This window comes from Ptychodera flava, chromosome 9 (genome assembly GCF_041260155.1).
Source record: "Ptychodera flava strain L36383 chromosome 9, AS_Pfla_20210202, whole genome shotgun sequence".
Taxonomy (NCBI): Eukaryota; Metazoa; Hemichordata; class Enteropneusta; family Ptychoderidae; genus Ptychodera; species Ptychodera flava.
This window is the reverse complement of record NC_091936.1, coordinates 1,486,826-1,513,807: the sequence shown is the minus strand read 5'-3', so window position 1 is coordinate 1,513,807 and position 26,982 is coordinate 1,486,826. Positions and strand designations below refer to the sequence as shown.

Genomic DNA, 26,982 nt, shown 5'->3' with positions numbered 1-26,982 from the left:
AGATCTATGACAAGGGGATGTCCCTGGCAAAATTAATAAGGATAGATCACCAAACTACATCGCAATGAAATTTTTATAGTTTAAAGACACAGCTATTGTATTTTTTATCTCATTTCCAAATTGTATTTATCATGATGATATTTAAAACGCTATAAAAGTTTATCGAAACTTTAATTCTCTCAGAATTTCATTTTGTTAGTCTAGTGGCAGGTCTATACTGGGTGTCTATAAATTAATTATCCAAAAAATAGTGGGTGGTCCAATTAATGGAGCACTCGAATTGATGGAGTGATTACGGTAGGTCAATGTCCTTGTATCAGTTAATGAATGAAGCCTGTTTACAGAAACATTTCCACAATTATGCGTAAGGCGGAATAAACTTAACGCCTAAAAATTTAAGGTGTGTCCTATCATTTGTAAATTCTGGGCATGGGCATATGATAAATAGGTTATTACCCAATATCGCCAGTTCCTTTTGTCCTATCAGCATTCTCTAATTATCTTAAACCCTTACTCTACACATGATATTATGCATTAACTGATCAGATATGGTCATGTGCTTGCCACTGAGACATAAACTACACAAACTTCAGCTACACTTAAGGGTAAACTGTCACCTGTTCCAATTTTGCCACAGTTACCATGGAAAGAGAAAATCTAACCAATCACAGATTTTAAGCGGGTGGCCGCTTTTAAAAACAGCGCCCTAACTTGGGTAATTTGAATACCAGGAACGCCCCTTTGACCATATATGGGCATATTTAGATTACAGGTGATTGTATTCCTTTAACTACATGCTGCACAATAACAGACAAATACAATCCAACAAGCCTTGTAATAAGTGTTTGCCGTTCAGATGATGTTTCACTCTAATTTGTACAGATTGAAAACACTATGTGAGGCTCTGTGAATCCTACCTTGTGCTCTCATTTTTGCACAATCCTCATTAAGAGAATCGACAGCTTCCTCCAGACTTCTTTTCTTTGACTCCACATCTTTCATTGATTCAACCAACTGTTTCATCTTAGCTTCATGCTGCCAATATAAATATAAGGAAACATCTTAACCAAGACGTCATGCATACTTTTGACTTTTAGTATTTCTATTGTTCTGGAATACTTGCCTTCAAGAGCAACATACTTAGGTAAATAACTGGAATAATGATGAATATTTATCAATTATTCATTATTCTTTAAACACGACTGAAAGAGTTCATCACTAAGTACTCAAGGTGGCTGGAAAGGCTATTTTTGCAGCAATTCTTTTCTCAGAGTTAATGTCAAGTTCCATGTGTTAGAATCAAGATATTTAGTTCAGATTTTCAGGATAACTCCCTTACTTAATACTTTCTCCAAAGAATATAAAAATTGTCTATTTGCAGCCATGATTTTGAAATATGACACCAGTAAATATTAAAATTTAATTTTTCATATTTTTTTACATATTTGAATTTAATAATAATTGAATAGTACTTAATATTACCAAATTAGTAATAAATATGTTGACACTATTAATTGTAAGATATATTAGGCAGGATTTGTAAATAAAACTTGTTTTTATGATTTTTCATGGGTTTACATATCAAAAAATTATTAAAAAATTCCTTCAAATTCAAAATGTGATTTATCAAAAATTACTTCAAATACAGGAATATTGTGCCATAGTCAGTTTGTCTGTAACCTTGTTAATAGGCAGTAAAAATTCCATGTCCATATCTTATTTCAAAGGTTGGATTTAATTGGCATAAAATTATGTAGGAAAACTTATTCTGTCAAAAATGTTGAAAACAAGTCATCGTTGATGACACAGTCCCCACTTGTTAATGGGTACTTTGATTACAGGTCCTCAGAGAGGATAGAGTAGTCTTCATTAGGTCTGTGATAAAAATACTTTGATACAGATGACCAAGAATGAGTTCAATGGTGATGAAAACATAAAACCAATGTAGGCCACTATCCTAAAGGTCATTAAATGAGTCAACTGGGAATTAGTTGACAGGATGTTGCAAAACATTTTTTCATACTATCCTAACACGTCATGTCTGAGTTATGGCTCAGTACATGAGAAAATCTTAACAGAATCACGCCATGCAGCAATTTATGATCTTACTGTTTAAAATATCAACAAGTATATGTATGACATAAGTCAATGTCCAGGTACAAACTTTGAATAAAATCAGTTGAGACTTGCCAGAGTTATGGCTCTCGACATGAAAAAAACCATAACAAAATTGCCACCATGTGGCCATATTGGACCATACCGAGAAACAAATTGACGTACATATGTATACTATAAGTCAATGTCTTTGTACCAACTTTGAATAAATTTGCTTGATACATGTCTGAGTTATGGTTTAGGACATGGGAAATCGTAAAAAAATGGCCACATCGCGGCCATATTGGATCGTATCACAAAACAAATCAATGTGCATATGTATGACATAGGTCAATGTCCTTGTACCAACTTTGAATAAGATCAGATGAGATATGCCTGAATTATGGCTCTGTACACGAAAAAACCGTAACAAAATGGCCGCACAGCAGCCATATTGGATCTTATCACAAAATAAATTGACGTGAATATGTATAACATTGGTCAATGTCCTTGTACCAACTTTGAATAAAATCGGTTCAAACATGTCTGAGTTATGGCGCTGTACATGAAAAAATTGTAATAAAATGGCTATCTGGCGGCCATATTGGATTGTATCATAAAATAAATCGACATGCATATATATGACATAGATCAATGTCCTTGTACCAAGTTTGAATAAAATCGGTTGAAACATGCCTGAGTTATGGCTCTGTATATGAAAAAAATCGAAATAAAATGGCCGCCTGGCGGCCATATTGAATTGTATCACATAACAAATGAAGTTAGATATGCATGACATAGGTCAATGTCCTTATACAAAGTTTGAATAAAATCGGTTGAGATATGCCTGAGTTATGGCTCTGTACATGAAAAAATCGTAACAAAATGGCCGCCTGGCGGCCATATTGAATCGTATCACAAAACAAATTGACGTGCATATCTATAACATTGGTCAAAGTCCTTGTACCAACTTTGAATAAAATCGGTTGAATGATGTCTGAGTTATGGCTCTGTACATGAAAAAATCGTAATAAAATGGCCGCCTGGCGGCCATATTGGATCGTATCAGAAAACAAATTGATGTGCATCTGTATGACATATGAAGTAATCCTTGTACCAAGTTTGAATGAAATCGCTCCAGGCATCTCTGAGATATCTGCGTGAACGGACGGACGGACGGACGGACGGACGCACGCACGGACATGACCAAACCTATAAGTCCCCCCGGACGGTGTCCGTGGGGACTAACAAGCCATATTTGCACCCCTTTTTTGAAGTCACAGAGCAGTCTTTTTGGTTAATCTAACTTATGACACCTCTTTGACACTCAGAGAATCTAAAAATGCATTTACAATACCAGTCACGCATTCTGAATGCAAGCACTGCCTTGTCAAACTTTCCTGAAGAACAGTAAAAAAATGACTTTCCCTTTTCAATTCCTCAGGTATTGTAGAGCTTGTGATTCCTACACTGATTTTCAACTGAGACACAGCTCATTGGCATCAAATTTACTGAGACAAGGATACACAACAAAAAGACTCGTTAGGACTTTCAAAAAGTTCTACAGTCGATATGACGACATTGTGGCCAAATATGACACCTCGGTCACTAAAATGATTAACGACAGCATTCCTGGCTTTGACTTATTACAGTGATTCATATCCTGTATCTTTTCATACAATATTTAGACAATTTTGGGACCAATCCTGACGGGTGTAGCATGCTAGTAGGGTACGCTTACCCATTCCGGACACCTGGTACCACCACTAATTATCAGTGGTTCAGGACGGTCCTACTTAAATTTGTAAATCACAATTGACCCATGGACCTGGTAATATATTACCTTGAATGGAAATGATTATTGGACCAGTTTAATGTCATATTTCAAACATTTATTAAAAGCTAGGGGACCTCTACCATAGTTAATACTCTAAGGACTCCCCAACTTCTTCTTATTTGGTCAGTTTTTCATAAGTTTCAACAGGCTATAACTCTGCGATGCCTTTGACCCCAAATGTCTAGTTTTTTTTATTCCACAGAGAATGTTGACTACTTTTATATTTTAATAGTTTTATTGAAGTTTATAGCAGACGCTCTAGCCTTTCAACCACCTTAATAACTTGACAGCTTTAATTAAGATAAGTGATTTATTTGGGTTTTAGAAAAATGCAGCCATAAAATGGCAGTGTGCTTCCAGTTAAACAACATGTGAATTAAATTGCCTCAAACATATAGGAGAAACAACGTAAATTTTCACACACAATTAGTTACTGGCTTGGTACTATTTGACCATCTGTTCTGCTTATATGCACATCAGTCATATCATCAATTTTGTTCAAACAAATATGTAAATTACTAACATCTTTGGCAAACAGTGAAGTCAGAGGGGAGTACTGTCTGAATGTACATTTTTGACTATTTTTACTCTTTTTCATAATTTACTTTGTTCATTTGCATATTATTGATCTGATCAATTTGACTTGAATAACCTTTAATCAAATAAACATTGAAATGCCATTGAGAGCACCTCTACCAATTTTTAAATTCACAGAATTAAAACTTACTTGGCATAGAATTGTTAACGATTTGTACAGGATTTATTTTGCTCATTTGTATCAAAATAGGAATATACCTACCAATTTTCAAAGCCCACTATTTTTGAGTTCATAATTTTGACCATTTTTCACATCTATATTTCTCATTTGCATAATGTCTTTATGCCAACTTTGGATTGAACCAGGGCTGTATTTAAATTTTGTTAACAGTATTATTTAGCAAATGTTAGAGTCACAGAAGAATCACCTTCTGAGTTATCAATTATTTACCATTTTACGTATAAAATTTGAATTTGCATAATAATCCTATGATCAACTTGCTTCGAATAAAACAGGAAGTTTTCCACAAAATTTCAGTCCCAGAGTGAGTAGTTTCTAAGTTGGAGATTTGTTTATTTGCAAGTTCGTAATGTGTGATCAACTTGGCTTGCACACTTTGATCTGCAACCCAGTAGGACTATTTGTACAAAATGTAAAGGTTTAGCGTTGGTAGTATTATCACTTTGCACTTATTGAGCTCACCTGCATATCTTTGGAGCCAAGACATTAAGGTAAAATGTGCCTCAGGGTGAGATGGTTGGACTCTCAAACTTTTCCAATTCTTTTCTAGTGTACCACTTGTTGGTGTTCATTTTAAAGATCTTGGTGTAAGAAAAATTTATAACTGCCTTTGTTGTTCCAAAATCTAAAATTTTATTTTTCTCCATAGAGTTTCCAGAGGGATAGCAGCCATTTTGAATTTCAAATGTTGGAAAATCTTGGGTGATTGTTTCTCAAGTACCAAAATTTGCAGACCTGATTTTTATTCTTGACTTTTGAAAAAGTATTGTTGAAAGATTCCTTGGGGAAAGTTTGAGATAAAGTAAGTCTTTCACTTTCGAGGCGCATACTACAATGTAAGATCTAAGAAGTTCTATCCTAGACCCAAAATACATATGTGCACCAAATTTCAAACTGATAAGTGCCAGAGTTTCCAAGAAAACTGAGTGGACAGACAGAGTGACATACATGCATACATATTTGTAAAAACATACATACAAACAGATCACAGACATTGGACAGCTACTACCCCTTTAACTCCTTTTGCCATATTTATATGTGGCAACTGTAAGCTAATAATTGAGAAAAAAATTCTTAGAAAGTTACATCTGCAAATTTGATGCTACTTTCACTGATTTGAACACCAGTATGCCTTGGAATATATGTATATCAAAGTAAGTTGACAGCAGTTCCTGAGTTTTCAAATTTTGATCATTTTCACATTTTTAAGCTCAGAAATATTTTTGAGACTACCATACTCAATTGAGCAAAAAAACAATATTCTACTTAATGATTCATCTTTACACCGAATTGCCTAATTTATTCAAAAGTTTTCACATTTTCAAGACATAATTAATAGATAATGGATGCCAACTGATCGTAATTAGCAAGCCCTCTATGCCAGAAGACATTGTGAAATAAGCAACCAGTAAAGTATGATGAAAGAAAATGACCCCAATTACTCATGTGCAAGAAGGCAACTTCTCAAGGACTTGTACTAACTGCATATTCTGAAAGATTTTAAATTGAACAAGTAGTAACCAGTAAGTCCTTTGACATGAGAAAGATGCAGGACTTACATGCACGTAGAAAATAAGTTGAAAAGTTTTGTTTGACATATTTCTTGACGCTAATTTCTGTGAGATGATTGGCCAATTATGTAGGATAAAATTACCTGTTGAATAAGCAATTTACAGGATTCTAATTCTGCTTCATTTTCTTCGATCTTCTTGTTACATGTTGTTGTTGTGGTTTCTAATGTTTTGCAGCGTTGTGAAAGTGTTTTCACTTCTGTCTTCATCTTTGTGATGTACAGTCTTGCAACAGTAAACTCTTCATCCATTTTATCACTGATTTCAAGTGATGGCTTCTGTAAACATGATTTTACAAAGAAACATTTCAAAGAGATGCAATAATATTTTCTATATGGAAGTATGTTTGCTTCGTCAAAGTAGATGCATTCCCAAGCAACAAACTTTGACATACAAGAAATCTTTTTAACTAGAAGACAAGTGGCCTGGCGGCCAATATAGCTCTGCCTTGTTATGTAGAGAACAAGTCATTGAGAATGACATAGTCCCCACTTGTAATAGGAGTATTAGTCTTGATGGGGCAGGGAAATGTGGTCATTGAGAAGTATCACTGGAGTGTATATGTTCAGATCTGTGGGCACATACGTTTATGTCATTTTTCCCAGTTTATAACAAGAGGCATGTCTAAGTTACGGTTCTAAATCGGGAAAAAAGATCAGACCTCTAGCTGTATTGTCCAGCCAAGAAATACATATGTGCATAATAAATGAGGTACAAGATGTGACATCTTAAGGTCTAATATCCTATCAAAATTGAAGTGTATAGAACTTGTGGTTACTGAGTTATGCACATATATGTATAATCAAGGTCAAAGGTCATCAAGGTCACGTGACATTTTGAAAAAAAAAATTGTATTGCTAAGTAATCCCTTAATGCCAAATATCAGACCTCTAGCTCTATTGGCTCGCTCAAAATAAGATATGTGCATAATTAATGAGGTACAATATGTGGCATCATAAGGTGTCCCATCATACCAAATATGAAGGGTGTAGCACTTGTGGTTACTGAGTTATGGACAAATATGTATATTTGAGGTCAAAGGTCATTGAGGTCACGTGACATTTTGTCAAAAATATTGTACTGCTAAGTTATCCCTATATACCAAAAATCAGACCTCTAGCTCTATTGGCTCGCTCAAAATTAGATATGCACATAATTAATGAGGTACAATATGTGGCGTCATAAGGTGTCCCATCATACCAAATATGAAGGGTGTAGCATTTGTCGTTACTGAGTTATGGACAAATATGTATATTTGAGGTCAAAGGTCACTGAGGTCACATGACATTTTGTCAAAGTGTCTGAGATATCTGCGTGAAGGGATGGACTCATGGATAGACTCACGGACGGACATGTCCCAATCTATAAGCCCCCTGGACTTTATTTGTGGGGACTAAAAACTGTGTCACTGCATCCTTTTTGCAATATGAATACGATGAGAAACTTAATTTTTATTTTTTGTGGCCTTATACATGGGAGTCTATGGAGATCTGCCTTATACATGGGAGTCTATGGACAGCTGCCTTATACATGGGAGTCTATGGAGAGTAAACTAAAATGTCCTCTAACACAGCCAAATTTGATCGCATTGTGAAACAAATCGACGTGCATCTGTATGAGGTAGGGTACTATTCTTTTGCAAAGTTTGAAAGAAATTGACCAGGCCATCTCTGAGATATCTGCGTGAATGGACGGACACACGGACGGACGGACGCACGCACGCACGGACATGACCAAACCTTTAAGTCCCCCCCGGACGGTGTCCATGGGGACTAATAAATATTTTTGACACATAAGCTGATGGTGGAAATCTTTGATACTCATTTCAGTGGCCACAAAAAAAAATGGCAAAAATAGCTGCAAAAATACACAATTGAAGATTTCATCATAATTTAAACATATCATATTAAGATCATCCCTAAGAGAATGTCCACCAAAGCTATCAGATGAGCAATTTTTTGAGAATCAAATTTTTTTGACCAAAAATGGCAAAACTTGTCCCCCAAAACCAAAATTGCAGATTTCATCATAATTTCAATATATCACAATTTGTTCATCTTTAGGAACCTGTCTACCAAATATCAAAGCTATCAGATAGGTAGTTTTTGAGAAACACATTTTTTGACCAAAAATGGCAAAAATTGCCCAAAAAAAATACACAATTGCAGATTTTATCTTTATTTCGATTTATCACATTTAGTTCATCTGTAGGAACCTGTATACCAAATTTCAAAGCTATCAGATGAGTAGTTTTTGAGCAACACATTTTTTCACCAAATATGGCAAAAATTGCCCCAAAAAATACACAATTGTAGACTTCATCATTATTTCAATCTATCAAATTAAGTCCACTTGAAGGACCCTGTATACCAAATATCAAAGCTATCAGACGAGTACTATTTGAGAAAGAAATTTTTTGATCAAAAATCACAAACATAGGGCCAAAGTCCCTGAAGCTACTATAGACATGGATACAAAATTAAGTATTTCCTGACTGTATGAAATGATCTCACTAAGGTCATCCTAGGGACATGTAAACCAAATATTAAAGCGGTCTGACCAGCGGTTTTGAAAAAAACAAGCGACTCAACAGTTGACAGAGCTCTGCTGTGTTATGTAGAGAATAACCTTTTGTGACACATGTATTGATGAAGAAGGTGGATATCTTTGATAGCTCATTTCCTGACCAAAAAGGGAAAAAAATTCCGTAAAAATACAAATTTGCATATTTCATGAGACTATATTAGTCTATAATAGCAAATAAACGAGAGTTAATTACATTCTAATTAAAGTAAACAAGATTTGCTTAAATCAAGATTTACGTCATAAAAAAACAGCGTATCTGTCAGGTTATAAAGAATCTTGAGCAGGTTATCTTTTAATATCAGTATTTTCATCCTATTAACCAAGCATATTTTAACTTTCAAATTAACATTGTAAGTAAGTTCTGTTGAATAAGTTGAGACAGTACGTACTCAGAGAAAGCACACTGAAGAGACAAATGTTTGTAACTTAAGAAGTTCAAGGTCATCAAAAGCATTATAAGGAATCATGTTGCACTTTCATTGCACTGTTTACACAGATTGCATAATTGCTATAAATAGCACGAGGAATCTTACAGCTCAGCTTTACCATAAAAACCCTATCACTTTGACCACTCTTTTAATTGACCACTCTATTTTTTTCCTCAAAAAGTAATCTTATTTTATCCTTACCAAGTCAACCATAAATGGAAATTAGAACTTTCTCTATCTCTATTTATTTGACCACCCTATCATGACAAACTATTATGAGCAATTTCTTTTAGATAACATAAATGGTGGTTCAGAATATATCAAAGTTGGGATTCAGGAAATTGCCTTTACATGTTTTAATCCTCCAAGATGTTAAGCAGTTCACTATGAACTGTCAAAAAAAGTTTAACTTTCTGATAATTCCACACTAAAATTATTTTGGCTTTGATGATTTCCTAATTAATTCAATTATTTAAAATCATATTAATTATTTTTTTCTGGGTGAATTGATAGGGTTTATACAGTACAAGAATTACATACAATGTAAGTCAAATTTTGACCAAAAATGACAAAAAAATTCCTTAAAAATACACATTTGCATATTTCATCACAATTTGAACAAATCTAAGTTGGGTTATCCCTAGGGACCTGTATACCAAATAACAAAGCTGTCTGACCAGCGGTTATGAAGAAGAAGATTTTTTACCAAAAACACCTTTTTTGGCATTAATTTGCCTATTTTCAACATCAAAAAATTAAAAAAAATAGTTTCTCAAAATCATATTTTTCATCTACACAACAAATATCAAATCAGTAAGTACTGCGGTTCTCAAGATATTTGAGTGGACGGACGCCTCACAAACGGACATACATACATACATACATACATACATACATACATACATACATACATACATACATACATACAGACTGACGCCGGACGGATACCCATCCCAATAGCTTCTATAGACGATAGTCTATAGTAGCTAAAAATTGCCCCAAAATACAAAATTGTAGATTTCATCATAATTTGAATATACCACATTGTGATCATCTTATGAACCTGTATACCAAATATCAAAGCTGTCAGACAAGCGGTTTGGTGACAACAATTTTTCACCAAAAATGACAGAAATTTGCCTTAAAAATACAAATATACACATTTCACCACAATTTAACAGAATCTAATTGAGGTCACCCTAAGTAAACTGAATATTGAATTTCAAAGCAATCTGACATGCGGTTTCAGGGAAGAAAATTTTTTACCAAAAACAGCAAAAAATGCCCCATGAAATACAAATTTCGCCACGATTTGAACAAACTTAACTTAGGTCACCCCAAAAGAACTGCATATAAAATTTCAAAGCAATCAGACTTGCAGTTTCAGAGAAGAAGGCAATCATTGACGGACGACAGACGATGGATGACAGCGGAAAATTAGCCTACTTGATAAGCTCTGCGTCATTGACAGCGGAGCTAATAAACTCATTCGATGTCATTGACAGAAATAAACCCAGTCAAACACGGAGATGCAACGTCAGAAATTGTTTGGCTATATTCACAGCTTTCCTGACTAATTTGCTAGACCGAGTTTGGTAAAATATTGTAAACACATAAATAGGTCCTTCTGCATGTTGTTTGCTTTAACCCTTTGAGCGCCAAAGTCAATTTTTGTCACCCTTATAAATTATACCTCAGTCAATTTTTGTCAGATTTTTGCCAAAATTTTGATAAAAAACTGAGACCAATGAAATGTTGTGTTCATTTGGTCCAAAATTATCAGAAAAATTTGAGAAAAGTTCATAAAAATTGCTAAAATGTTGGACTAAAATTTTGGTGGGAAAAAATACACCACTCAAAGGGTTAAGCTAGTTTAATGCAGTATTGCAGTGATTCATTGTGGCACACATGGTGCCCATTGCATTACCATAGAAAGTAGACTGATATCTACAGTAACGTTTTCAGCGCTGATGTGAGTAGTATCTTTTTGTTGCTTTAACCAAGCTTGCATTCTTTGTACTTCTCTTTAGTTTTTTGCTGTTGTTAACTTTATGCTGTCTCTGTGATTTTTGATAAAGCCTTTGTTGCTGTTTTCATTATCTGCAAAGTCTGGAATTTTATGTGGAAATTTAATACATTTCAGAATCTGTAAATTTATAGTCTGAGCAAATTTGTACAGTAAATTTTTTTTGTAAACTTTGAGAGAAGGCCTGCTGCTTTCTTTTCTCCCTATATGTAAATGTGGATTTTGACACAATGCCTTAATGTGTGTTCTTTGTTTTGCCTATTCAGACTCTCTGTATTGTGAATTTTGTCACAATATTTTCAAGTAAACATGTGCTTTTTCTTTCCCAAAACTCAGGATTTTGTTGCAATTAATGTGTGACCTTAGGTAGATTTTTTCTCTGAAATCTTGGTCTTTTCTTAATTTCATAATGTGTATCCTTAGCTTGGCTTTTTCAGTTTTCTTTACGTCAGAGTATTGCCACTACTTTTGCATGTGCACCTTTTAATTGGATTTTTCTGTTTCCTAAAAGTCAGGGTGTTGCTGCAAAATTTGTATGTGTTCCCTGGTTTGGATTTTTCAGTTTCTTTGAAATTGGGTCTTGCTGCAAGTTTAGTAACATTAAATTCAGTTTCTCCAGCTATCTAAGACAGAGTTTTGCTGTACAATTTGCTTGTATCTTTTGTGTACTTTTCTTTCATGATGCCTTTTTGTTTCGCAATGTGATTTTGTTGCTTGTATACTTTTTGCTGTGTTCTTTCAGTGCGCATAAACAAGTTGTCTTCTTTTAGTGCTCTTTTGCTGAGCCTGTCTCTTTTTGTGTGTGCTAAATGCATTAAGTCTGTTCACCTGTTTGTATACACGTTCATGTAATTTTCATTTTTTTCCTTTGGACAGATTTCATATAGCTGGTTGTATTTCCAACTATACTCTGTTTCATAGACTGTAACTGAAAGTTGAAATAGCTGGCCAAAAATTTATCACGTCTTGCATATTGTTAATATAGAGGGTGTGTGTAGCATTACTTTCAGTGTAGGTGGTGTGCTGAGTGGTGAATTTACGAACAGATAGCAGTAGTGATAAAGTTCAGTATTACAGATCTCTTGAAAATCATGATATATGAATCTAATTTCTGAAAGAATCATTGTGTGGCTATAAAATCAGTTTAAATAGATCCATTTTTTGCTTTCCATTCAAAGCATTATTTGGCAGAGGTCATTCAAAGTCATTTTGGCTGACCATTTATATACAGCGTTTGTTCCAAATTTGAGAAATTCCATGTGACCAATGACTACACTAGAGAGGATGGCTGTCCTATAGAGGGACTTAAACAGGGAAATGCCACAGGATCACTGCAAGGTGACCACTATAAAGAGGTGACCGCCCCTGTTTGGTGACCAATAAGACAGCTAGGTTTGACAGTGTAACCACAACATCAATTTGACTGTGTAACCATAACATCAATTTAGACCTATTCAGATCATTATTTGTATACCAAAATTTCCAAGCAATAGGGTAAGCATTTTCTAATACAAAGAACTAAGTTCCATCTTCAACTCATAACACATCTTCAATCTAGATATCAAAGTATACTTTCACAAGTGATTTCATAAATACACTGAGATTCAGATATCTCAGTGCTAGACTACACCACCGTCCCTCCACCCACTGGTCTGGAAACGCGACACATGAGCTATTGTTTAAAGGTGTTAATTGCTCTACCGGTGGTACGAAGCACGTTACGGATGTAAATCCTTGCTTGGGGACACGATTAGTAGTGTTTAGCAACATCTTGCGGTGCAGAGTATTTTTATTTATTGTCATGTCTTAGCTCCTCAGGTAACTTTGTTACCATAGCCAGGATTTCTGCTACAACTGAGAAACTGGGTTTATTGAGAGTAATTTCTTTCTAGATTTTCGTCTATGATTTTCCGTGTTTTTCCGTAGAATTTCGCCCACCAAATTTGACCTTGCTAGGTAGGAAGAGGCACCTTATAGTACGTAAGTCCTCCCCCTTTCACTTGTAGAAATAAGAAGAAATCAAAACGACTTTGGCGTGATCAATCAGCAATGGGGTTTTTACAATTGGTAGTATGCGTTTTTTGTCGTTTACTCTGTTCTGTTGTAGAAAACTCCTGAGTTTTCGACGATGCATTTGTTGTTAAAAATCAAGATGGCGGCCACCATACGCCAGCCATGCACTTTTTGAACAACAAAAATTGCCAATCAACCCGTAAAATTCCCTGTGAATTTTGACTTGCGAGCTGTATACCTTCCTAAAAGTTTATTTTCTAGAATCGATTTTCATTCTAACATTACTCGAAATTTATGCTTTTGATGTTTCGGAATGCTGTTGAGTTTGCCACGACGCCATTTTGTAACTTTGATCACGCACGTTGGTTCTTAGTCACAAAGTTTTTTCCTCCCTTCCATGTTTGAATCTAATCCAACTCAGCATATTTCAGTCAGTGAACATTAAATTTACGATATTTTACGAATGGTGAGACACTTATTTTGATGTTTTTTCTTCCGAAATGATGATTTTTGGGATAGTGATTTTGTTTGTGTCTTTGTTTATCCGTTTTAAGACTTAGGGGTACAGTCGCGTACAGTTGTCTAGTGGGGATTCCTTGCAAGCTCAATCTGTTTTGGAGGCCAAATGAGTACGCAACAGCTTTGAAAAGAAATGAATTTTTATGTATAAAAATGTGAAAGAACCTTGAGGCTCCCACCTCAATATTGAAACGTTTGTGTTACAATATCGACAAGTTTATTCAGCAAAATCGATGTAGTGAATAGCGCAGTGCATTCTGGTACTTTTGGTTAAAATTAGCATATTTGTCATGGTCAGGTGTCAGAGATTCACAGATTTTTTGTAATTGATATGTTTACCAGCAACGTGCATCGGAACAAAGAAACAGGAGCTGTTTCCAGACAGGTGGTTGGAGGGACGGTGACTACACATATGACTCTTTGTTGTCATACACACTCAAAAAATGAGAGTTGAATCTCACAGCAGGGATCCCAACTATTATATAATCCCTAAATAAAACTTAGGCAAAGTAAAGCACACTCTTTTTGTAGCTAGGGTCGGACCATTTGATATCCTTGGGGGTCTGGAAGAGTGATGAGGTAGCATTACATTAAATTTTTCTTCCACGCTCCCACCTTTTTTATGTCAAGCCTTCTATGGCTGACTTTTTTATTGACATTTGTTGGGAATTTTTTGTAAAAATCTTCAAGACCCCCCCAGGATATCAAATGGACCACCCCCTCGCACCAAACATACTCAATTCCAGCATTTCTATGCCCAGAAAGTTCTGCACAGAAAATATGACAATATTCATCATTTTGAGTACTGTCTGAAAACAAACGTTCGAAATGTCACTATAACATTTGTAAAATTTCACTCCCATCGCATTTGGGAATCTATTGACAAAATTGATGGATACAGGACAACAGACGACGGACACTGCCACATAGCCACCTATTTGATAAGCTCCGCGTCAGCAGAGGTAAAAAGTTTATGGATATCAGATGCCAGATGACAACACAAAGCCTTCTATTAGATTGATGTTGATTTGAGATGAAAATTGTTCTGGAATTCAATGTTGTATTGACCTACTTTGATTTCTGCAGCATTGCCACCAACAACAGATCCAATCTCACCGAGATCTTTCATAAGACTTCTCAACATTTCCATAACACGTTTCTTCTGGTGAGCATCATTTTCCTTTAATTGCTGTAACTCAGCTTCTGTGGTAGACAAGGAACTCTGTAGGTACAAGCAAGACAAAAGTCATAGTTAAAAGATTCCTTTTGCTGTTTATTTTGCTGAGCACGTCAGATATTTTGCGGTTAGGCAAAGAACCATACTAAGATTCACAGCTTATTTTTATATACAGTCAAACCTGTATATGGTGGCCAGACAAGGGACTGTCCTAAAGTGGCCTTTATAGATCGGTGGTCGCAAGCTGGTAGATAAATACAATATCTGTCTTCGACAAATGATCGCTGTTGGCATCAGTGACATTGGGCCTTAGTTAGTGACCACTACCTATCTGACCTGCAGATTGATATATGGCGGGTGCCACATGTGGGGCAGGATGCGCTTACTATTTTCGAAACACCTGACAACACTTCTTGGTCTTTTGGTTAGAGGTCCATTTATCTTTCGTTCATGACTTTGACTTTGTTTGTGTACCGTCTATTTACTGTCTGTTCTGTGCTGTTTTGTGTCTATGTTTACAACTATTGTCTTTCAAATTCTGACCTAGTGTTATTGGATTTTGGATTGGTATGATTGCGATTATTTCATTATATATTGCAGTTATGTGTAAATTTGAACCTTTGCCACATGTTTGCAACTTTATTGAAAGTATTATGATCACCATAATGAACAATATTCACCGCTGATTAATTCTAAAAGGTCATGAAGTATACACATATGTAATTGGTTGAAATAAAAATATTAAATTTCTTTGACTGCTGTCATTGTATCACCACTTTATATAGCAAGTGTAATTACCTTTGGCCAAGTCCTTCAAGCCATATATGCCGAAGTGTGAAAAAGCTCAGTGAAAGCTCATTAGACATGCAAATTATAAATTAGCTGACATGAAAATGTGAAATGACTTTTGATATTGTTTTAACAGGGAATAATCATCAATGTACATAGCATGTTTTGCAAACTTTGATCAAGTAAATCCCAGTATATATCCGTAATTGGAAAAGATCATTGAAAATGCAAATTAGGAATTGGTTGCAAAAATTAGTCTGCAATGAAAAAATTAACCTCAGCTTTGTTTTCTAGATGAAATTTCACTACAAATTGATACCAAATATGACAAAATTATGTTCACAGCCTTAACCACTGTTTCACAACATATCCTAGGTTGGTATAGGTCATTTACGGTCACAGACTGATAAAATTACCTAAATTATACAAATTATGGGTTTCCCAACACTTTGAGCAGAAGATTTATCTAACTAACAAGTCATTGACAATGACATAGTCCCCACTTGTAATAGGAGTATTAGTCTTGATGGGGCAGGGAAATGTGGTCATTAAGAAGTATCACTGGAGTGTATATGTTGAGATCTATGGGCACATAGGTCTATGTCGTTGTTCCCAATGAGGCATGTCTAAGTTATGGTTCTAAATCGGGAAAAATAATCAGACCTCTAGCTGTATTGGCCAGCCAAGTAATACATATGCGCATAATAAATGAGGTACAAGATGTGACATCTTAAGGTCTAATATCCTATCAAAATTGAAGGGTTTAGAACTTGTGGTAACTGAGTTATGCATATAAATGTATAATCAAGGTCAAAGGTCATCGAGGTCACGTGACATTTTGAAAAAAAAATTGTATTGCTAATAAATCCCTATATGCCAAAAATCAGACCTCTACCTCTATTCTCTTGCCCAGAATTAGATGTGTGCATAATTAATGAGGTAAAGCGTGTGTTGTCATAAGGTCTCCCATCCTACTAAATATAAAGGACATAGTACTTGTGGTTACTTATTTATTGACATAAATGTATATTTTAGGTAAAAGGTCATCGAGGTCCCATGACATTTCAAAAAATTTCTATCCTATAGTTATCCCTATATACCAAAAATCAGACGTCCAGCTCTATTGGCTTGCTCAGAATTAGATATGTGCATAATTAATGAGGTACAGTATGTGGCGTCATAAGGTCTCCCATCATACCAAATATGAAGGGTGTACCACTTGTGGTTACTGAGTTATGGACAAATACGTACATTTCAGGTCAAAGGTCATTGAGGTCACGTGACATTTTGTCAAAAAAATTGTATTGCTAAGTTACCCCTATATACCAAAAATCAGACCTCTAGCTCTATTGGCTCGCTCAAAATTAGATATGCACATAATTAATGAGGTACAATATGTGGCGTCATAAGATGTCCCATCATACTACACATGCAAAGTTTGAAAGAAATTGACCAGGGCATGTCTGAGATATCTGCGTGAACGGACAGACGCACAGACGGACACACGGACATGACCAAACCTATAAGTCCCCTCGGACGGTGTCCGTGGGGACTAAAAAGCTATCAGACAAGTAGTTTTTTAGAACAAGTTTTTTTGACCAAACATAATATTATTATATAATATATTATTATTATTATATTAAATACGTTTTCTTGACCAAAAATGACAAAATTTTCCTTTGAAAAATTTGCATATTTCAGGACAATTTCCACATGTCCAACTATTGTAATCCCTAGACATCTGTACACCAAATATAAACGCTGTCAAGAACAATATTCCAAGGGCATTAAGGATATGTGAATTATGTGAAGGAGACCACATTGAAGACGAGTTTCACTTTTTACTTGTCTGTCCAATGTATAACAATCTGAGACAGAAATACATTCCACAATATTACTTTAATCCACCTCTTGTACATAAGTTTAAGATACTTTTATCATCTCATAATACAACTACAATAAGGAAACTCAGTAGGTTTATTTTCTATGCAACAAAAGTCAGAGATGACACTATTAATAATTAAGTTAATATTTTTATTCGTTGCCTTGCTGTCATCTGTACATTTCTAGCGACCAGTTTATAATTTTTGCTTTTTGATTTGTACATTTTTGCCGGAGGCCATCAGTACTGAAATAAACTTACCTATCTACCTATATAATATATTATTATTATTATATTAAATACGTTTTCTTGACCAAAAATGACAAAATTTTCCTTTAAAAAATTTGCATATTTCAGGACAATTTCCACATGTCCAACTATTGTAATCCCTGGACATCTGTACACCAAATATAAACGCTGTCAGTCCAGCAGTTTTAATGAAAAAAGATTTATGATTTTTTGACCAAAAATGACAAAAATTGCCCCAAAAGGGTAATTTTGCCAATTTTGTTGTAATTTCAACAAATTAAAAGGGTAACATTCTTGCAAATATCCAACCCAAATTTTAGAGCAATTGGGCAAGCGGTTTCAGAGAAGAATTTTTACTTAAAATGAGAAAAATAACCAAATAATTAAGAAACAATACAAAATTAAAGATATCTTCACGATATACATAAAACTGTATAAGGTCCACTGAAGGTACTTGCACACAAATTTTCAAAAAAATCAAAACAGCTGTCCTTGAGTTGTTAAGTTTTGACCATTTTCACATTTTTTAAGCTCATTTCCGTAATTTGGGCAATGCAAACTTCATTTGGACAAAATCCCATCTGTAGGCCAGGATGCATCCACACATCCAATACCAAGCTAAAAAGTGCATGTTTGGAGTTTTTGATGTTGACGGACATACTATACGTACGTACATACATTGGTATACCACATGTGAGCTAATGAAGCAATTCAACTTTGCAACGATTCAAAACTTACTGATTTCAGGTTCAATTCATCATTGAGAGTCTCATTTTCTTTCCTTCTGTCATCTACTTCTTTAGATTTTTCATCATAGTTGACAGCTAACTCTTCTAATGCCTGTAACACTTCTTTCACTTCTTCCTTAGCTGATTCATTCTCACCCTGAAGTCTAGACATTTCACGTTGAATGTTGTCATAATCTCGTCTGGTAGAAGCAATCAACTCTTCTTGGTCCAACATTTGTTGCTTCAATTTCTCAATCAGCTGAGCTTGGCTATCAATTTCAGAATCCTATCATCAAAAACAAATATGTACATGTAATTAAAGGAATGACAGCCATGTTAAAGGCACATGAGCTGCAATTATTGGCATTGTTTTCATGATTTTATATTTAGATTACTACACTGCAGCAGGTATATTTTGACAAGTATAGTGTTCACGTTGCATGCGAATAAAATGCAATGTCGATATGAACGTAATGCGTATTTATCGTGGGATACTGTGTGCCTGTACGTAATCCCAACTTATAAAAATACCGTCAAGGACAGTGTGCTCACATTCGGTTTGAATTGGTCCATTTGAGAAATATTTAAACCAGGAAAAACAAGAATGACAAAAGCAAATAAGGTCTCCAACTCAGGTACTGGAGGTCATCTTTAGGAACATGCATATCAACTTTTATAGCAATGGGACAAGCAGATCGTAAATACATAAGCAAATGTCCACAACAAAAAATAGACAGAGAAGGCTTGATAAAAAGAAAAGGTGGAAATGCGTAAAAAAAATGTACAAGGGATCTGGTAAAAAGTAATGCTACCTCCTCAATCTTCTAGACCCTACCCTCTCCTGAATATTAAATGTTCGATCCCTTGGTATTACATAACGCCGGATGACAGGAAATGTATTTACAACCTTGGGGATTTTTTAATTAATGCTACGAGTGTTATCATTCTAATGTAAACAGCACTTAAGTTAGTTACTGATAGTGAAATGCCTTCCACTGTGGGCGGTGATTACAACATCTGGAATTATCCTCGATCCAAATTTCTCATCAGTCCTTGTATGTCTTACATAGAAAAGTTGCAAAAATTGGTCTGCAATGAAAAAATTCACCTCAGCTTTGTTTTCTGGATCAAATTTTCCTACAAATTGATACCAAATATGACAAAATTATGTTCACAGCCTTCGAAACTGTCTCACAACATATCCTGGGTTGGTGTAGGTCATTTAAGGTCACAAACTGAGAAAATTACCTAAAATATACAGATTTGGGGGTTTCCCAACACTTTGAGCAGAAAATTTATCTAATAACATCCCTTGGGGCTTTATACCAAATTATAAAGCTATCAACCAAGTAATTTTGAGAAAAAGTTTTCTTGACCAAAAATGACAATATTGTCTTAAAAATACAAATTTGTATATTTCAGGACAATTTCCACATATCTGACTATTGTCATGTCTGTACTTCTGTGTACAAAATGTAAAAGCTGTCTGTCCAGGAGTTTTAAAAAGAAAATACTGTTTAAGATTTTTTGACCAAAAATGACAAAATTGCTTCAAAATAGTAATTTTCCCAATTTTGTCATAATTTCAACAAATTAGAAGAGTAACACCCTCGCAAAGATCCAACCAAAATTTGAGAGTGATTGGGCTGGCGGTTTCAGAGAAGAATAATTTTTACTGAAAATGAGAAAAATCACCAAAAAATTCAGTAAAAATACAAAATTAAGGATATCTTCACAATATTCATAAAACTGTATAAGTTTCACCTAAGGTACTTGCACACAAATTTTCAAATCAATCAAAACAGCGGTTCTCGAGATATTAATTCTTGACCATTTTCACATTTTGTAAGCTCATTTGCATAATTTTGGCAATGCAGACTTCGTTTGAACAAAATCCCATCTATAGCCCAGGATGCATCCACACACCAAATACCAAGCTGAAATGCGCAGCCGTTTGCGTGTTTTTGATGTTGACGGACATACTGTACATACATACATACATACATACATACATACATACATACATACACACATACATACAGACGCCATCGACTTCAGCTTATATGATAAACTCACATTGGTATAACCAAATGTGAGCTAAAAATGCTTGCCTGCAGCCAGTTTCAGTTTCAGCAGTTTAAGATCACCAAAAAGGGGAAATTCGCCTCAGTCCAATCACATACAGAATTGTGGGGGCGATGCACTATGTTGTTGAGAAACAGTTAAGGTTCCAAGACAAGAAATTGACCTCTTTAAGCCAACAATTTTCTAGTGGTTAATGAGCTCAGAACCCCCGTAAATTATATATTTTCGAAAAGCCTAGATATAGGGAAATATTTTGGTTACCATAGTGTGACCACTGTTTACATAATTGTCATGTGACAGGCAATTTGCATAACCTTTCACAAATCAGTTTTCCCTATGTTCTGTTTCAATGCTATGAGATATTTGGCTGAAATTTGTGTGAGTGCAAGCTGTCATAAGGATCTTCCAAAGCGTGTCTCAGAATTTTTTTAAACCTTCTTAAACAATTTTTATGCCAAAAAAACTGCCAGAGCGGTGAATTTAACCCTAGTTGAATTCTTTAAAATTGTGCTCAAATAAAAACTAAGCAAGATACAAAAAATCTGAGACACCATTTGGAAGAGCATTGTGACAGCTTGCATTCCAGAAAGTTCGAGTCACATATTTTGAAGTATTGAGACAAAACATAGGGAAAACCGATTTTTGAAAGGTTATGCAAATTACCTGTCACGTGATAGTTATGTAAACAATGGTGACACTGTGATTACCAAAATCTTCCCCTATATCTAGGCTTTCAGAAAATGTATAATGTACGGGGGTTCTGAGCTTATTAACAACCAGAGAATTGTTAGATTAAAGAGGTCCATTTCTTATCTTTTAACCTTAAATGTATTACCTCTCATGAAAATTCACATTGTCAAGGTTGTGTCTGATTTTGGAAGGGGCTTTCAAATTGAAACGAGCGACCTAGCGGCCTATAAAGCTCTGCTGTGTTATGAAAAGAACAATTATTTTTAATACGTGTAGATGAAGAAGGTGGAAATCTTTGAATTTGATAGCTCATTTCAGTGGCCTGACAAAAAAAATGGCACAAATAGCTGCAAAAATACACAATTGAAGATTTCATCATAATTTGAACATATCACATTAAGATAATCTCCAAGACCATGTCAACAAAGCTATCTGATGAGAAGTTTTTTTGAGAATCAAATTTTTTGACTAAAAATGGAAAAAATTGCCCCCAAAATATAAAATTGCAGATTTCATCAAAATTTCAATAAATCATGGCATTTATCTGTAGGAGCCTGTATACCAAATTTCAAAGCTATCCGACAAGTAGTTTTGGAGAAAAACATTTTTTGAACAAAAATGGCAAAAATTGCCCCAAAAATACAAAATTGCAGATTTCATCATAATTTCAATACATCACATTAGTTCATCTGTAGTTCATCTGTAGGAGCGTGTATACCAAGTTTTAAAGCTATCAGACAAGTAATTTTGGAGAAAATCATTTTTTGACCACAATTGGCAAAAATTGCCCAAAAAATACAAAGTTGCAGATTTCATCATAATTTCAATACATCACATTAAGTTTATCTGTAGCAGTGTTTCAGCAGCTTTTGCTTGCATGGGGACATAGTGACCCATAGTAGGTCTGAATGGGGGACAAATTAAATTTTTGGGGGACATGTAATGTATTTCAATAAAACAACACAGTACAGTGTCATTATGTGTCCTTATGACCTGGTACTATATTTGGTGTTCAATAGGCAAGTCAGGTGAGTGCATTAACGGTCAGTATATATAGTAGGCCAATGGTGTTGTGCAAAATTGTGCCAACATGAAACTTGCAGTATCATTAAGTTTACTGCTACCACGTGGTATGCACATAAACTGTAGGGCTCTCCCTAAGTCACCAAGATGATTAGCCAACTCATTAGCCAAATCAAAAATCTTGTAGCCACTTTGAACAAATTTTAGGCAGTTTATGATCTCAAGTGTGGCAACAACTTTCTTGGTATTCAGGAGTTCTTAATTTTTCAAATCAAGATGTTTTGTATTTTACATTAAAGAAATATTTGTTCAGTTTTTATTGCATTAATTATCTGTGTTTTTATGACATTAAAGTGATAGAAATATTTTTTCATTTCTGGTGGTAAACTTTTACCACCAGAAATTAAAATTAGGTGGCAATTCTAAAAATCAGGTAGCAATGTGAAGTGTATATTACCACAGATACAGAATATTTCTGTAGCATTCTGTCAGTGTTCACAGAATGACAACTTAATACATTTAAGCTACAAGCTCCTAATGTGGCAAATTATGCATGACTTATAAGTCATGACGAAAATTTTGTGAGCCACACAGATAAAAATTTTCCATGCAGAAGAAAGCATTGGGTAGCATATTGGCAATGGTAGATACAATTATTGTGGTGTTTAAGGCCCTGGTGTTGTGTCATAGTTGTGATCAAGCAGGCTCAATAGCATCTTAAGCATAAGTATTTTTCTTGAGACAGAAATGGTTTGGCCAAACCCAAATCCTGTAAAACAATACACAATGATATTGTTCATTTAATTTCCCAATGTTTTAGAGTAATCATTGTTTCAAAGATTATGATAACATTTTAGCCCAGAAATATTTTCATTTATATTTTGATATCATCAAGAAATGTCTAGTGATGTTCACTATCATATCATTAAACTGGTGGAATCTGCAGAAATATTAAAATCATTCAGAATCACACCATTTCTTGTATAAGTTATAGCAGTTTGAAATATGCCAAATGGACAATTTTAATAGCTCTACTTTTGAATTGTTGCTTTGATGTTAAGTTACCATGCAAAATTGCAGCTCTCAAATGTGAAGATTTGAAAATGAATATGCTTACTGCAAGTACTGTTGACCATTTCCCTTTGCCATGACTCTTAATAAAGTATAATTTAAAACTGACAGTCAAGCTGAATGCCATTTAAATTGGAAGGCACCAAGAAATTTCTTTTTAACGAAAGATTGTACCTTTTGGTCCTCCCTAGGTGGTTTCTTTTGAACCATAATTGTGTACTTAAGGGGTCTTCATTCATGACATCACGTGAAATGACCCAGATTTGACCTTCAGAAAACCTCAGTTTTTCTCCTTTTCATTTGTACAATGACTCTGTTTGTGAAAGCTTCCTTAGAAAATATGGTTTTTACTATCAAACTGAGTAGCTGCAGGCCAAATTTTGATGCAAGCAATGTAGGTAAAACTTGAACTCAAGGACGACCGTACGCGGCACTCACCTAGGCAAAACCATGGATGTAAAACCAAGCCTCATTGTATTCATGGACATTGATGTATTGTAGTATCGAACAGCAACAATGTTTACTTCACGTACCAGGGAATTTGTAACTTTGTAGAAAGGAGAGTAAACTGTTTCAATACATTGCAACTTTGTAGGAAGGAGGGTAAACTGTTTCAACATCTTACAACATTTTATTATTAGTTGTAGTTTTCTGTCCAGGAGGCACTGTCTAAAAATTCAATAGCCACTGAAATATGGCCTACTCAGATTGCGTCATGGTGACCCACAATGGTTATTTTATCGGGACAAAACAAAAAAAATTGCGTCAAATGTCGCAATGCCGCACGCTGGCTGAAACACTCTGTAGGAGCCGGTATTTCAAATTTCAAAGCTATCAGATAAGTAATTTTGGAGAAACACAATTTTTGACGAAAAATGGCAAAAATTGCCCCAAAAATACAAAATTGCAGATTTTATCATACTTTCAATATATCATATTAAGTTCATCTGTAGCAACCTGTATACCAAATTTCAAAGCTATCAGACAAGTACTTTTTGAAAAACACATTTTTTTGACAAAAAATGGCAAAAATTGTAGATTTCATCATAATTTAAATATTTCACATTTGGTCACACCTATAAACCTGTATAGGAAATATCAAAGCTGTCAGACAAGCGGTTATGTTGAAACATGTTTTGACCAAAGAATGACAAATCTTGCCTTAAAATATACAAAATTTGAAAATTTCTGCAGAATTCGAAGAAATCTGACCAAAAATGACAAAAAGTGCCATAAAAATACAAATATGCAAATTTCACACAGTTTGAACAAATCTGACTGAAGTCACCCTAAGTAAACTGCATATCAAATTTCAAAGCAATCCGAAGTGCGGTTTCAGAGATGTTTTTACAAAAACAGCAAAAATGCCCCAAAAATACAAATATGCAGATTTCACCACAATTTAAACAAACTTCCAACTTTCAATCACTTTCAAAAATTGACCAGCAAATTGTAAAGGACAGAAAAATTACAGAAAAAATTAATATTCTCAAAATCTTCATGAACTGGCATGCCATGATCACATTGATACTGATTGCAACCCTGGCTACAAGGGAGTAAAACTCAGCCACGATTTCCAAGCTTAACTGACACAGTATTTTATATCGCTGTTTCAAATCAAACTGATTAAACAATCCCTCAATACAGAAGTAACATTTTGGTATTTGACACAAAATTATTCTAAAATATGAAAAAAAAATTGATGTCTTCGTAATTTAATACTCATTTTAAAAAGCTGTCCCCTTGTGACAATGACGTACTCAGCCTGCACTGCACCGCATGGCCAGCCTGAACATATGGAAAGAGAACACATGCACCTGCTTGCAAGTGAAAAGGTTACGCCACAAAAGTGACTTTGGTTCATTGCAAACCACTGTCCCGCTATGATCAGACCACAACTTTCCTAGCGACATTGTATCTACACATCACAAAAAGTGTTGTGCCAATCATTAATTACATGCAAGTTCTGTAACGACAAGGGTTGTAGACAGGCAGGAAATTCTCACATAAACACAATACAGTTAACTGGTTAATGTATTTGCTTTGGTTCCATGTCATTGGGGTACACTGTTAATGGCCAGGGTGACAATCTACTGTCTGTTGAGTGGCATTCCTGAGGTCCCAATTGGACTTTGACCATAGTCTGCTTTTTTGTCCAGCCTTAGAATACACTTAGTCTGTAGTAAGAGAGTCTTTTCTGTGAACATGAAGTCTTTATATTGCTAAATGAACACAGGGCCTGAAAATTACGCTTGAACGATGCCCGGGACAGACTGATTTCTAATACAGACTAGCGCAAAACTAGCCCTCACTTGCCCCCGCAGGGAGAAAGTTCAGAGCCTTGCAACTCAGTGTTTTGCCCAGAGTGCGTTCTTTTGTCTTTTGACGCAAATTTATAGAAACAATGTCCCTCAAGGTACCAGACATTGGTCACTGGGATGCACTCAAATCGGGGCTTATTTTTTTCATCTCAACCGAAACACTAAAGGAAAATCAGGTACTCTGTTACAGTTTGCGATTCATGGTATGTGCAAGTTGATGTGAGTCCACAAACGACTGGATCCTGGGGCAAATGCCGGGCCACGTACTTCCCCACTATTTTACATGTAAAATGTAACAAGATAATAAATAACCAGACAATGATGTTTGAAGCGGAAGCCTAGATCATTTTACTGTGGTTTTACGACTTATCCGGACACCAAACTTGCTAATTACCCAGCAACTTCGCTGATGATATTGAGACTTTGATCAGTAATTACCAAAGCACTTTGGTAATTCACCTCAAACTTGATACCTGATCTGGCTGCATGAACTCCATGGGTGGCAAAGTGTAAACACAGACACCGACATGTACAGTGCATGCAGTGATAGCATAAACCAATTTGAGACATGAGTTTGCACTCAAAGTTTTCAACAGTGTACCCATACAAAAGATTGCTGAACAAAGTGATGAAAATGGCACAGGACAAATACAACTTGCAATACAGTAAACCTGCCCACTACACCAAAATATTTCTGTAACGGCAATGAACATCATGAACAGTCCTACTTAAAAACTTTTTCCGCTAAATTCGTGCTGATTTAGGCACAATTATTGAACACCACTTAAACTTTCAATCACTTTCCTAAATCGACTTACACCTGAAGAAATTGTAAAGGAAGCTAGAATACAGAAAAGATTTTCAATCTCTCTATCTCCATGAACTGACATTCCTCGATCACATTTATGCTGATAGACAACTATTGCCAAAAGGCAGCAAAACTCAGCAACAATTCCGAGCTACATTGTAAACTGACACAGTATTTCATATCCCTGCATCAAATGAAATTGAAAACACAATCCCATAAGTGACATTTGGTAAAATTTTCACATGAATCATATCTTAAAATTAAAAAAAAAAGTGAAACAAAGCATCTTGTACTTTGCCGATCAACA

The 26,982-nt window shown here is 35.0% G+C and overlaps 1 protein-coding gene across 2 annotated transcripts in view; it reads right to left on the bottom strand.

Moving 5' to 3' along the window:
* Positions 1 to 26,982, bottom strand: part of LOC139141350 (kinesin heavy chain-like) — a 140,743-nt gene that overhangs the window by 48,480 nt on the left and 65,281 nt on the right. For both annotated transcript variants that reach the window (XM_070710981.1, XM_070710982.1), the window contains exons 12-15: positions 18,688 to 18,963; positions 14,925 to 15,074; positions 6,364 to 6,558; positions 918 to 1,035 (exon numbers count right to left, since the gene is read on the bottom strand). In XM_070710981.1, coding sequence (XP_070567082.1) covers positions 918 to 1,035; positions 6,364 to 6,558; positions 14,925 to 15,074; positions 18,688 to 18,963 — 739 coding nt within the window. The remainder of the gene's footprint in view (positions 1 to 917; positions 1,036 to 6,363; positions 6,559 to 14,924; positions 15,075 to 18,687; positions 18,964 to 26,982) is intronic.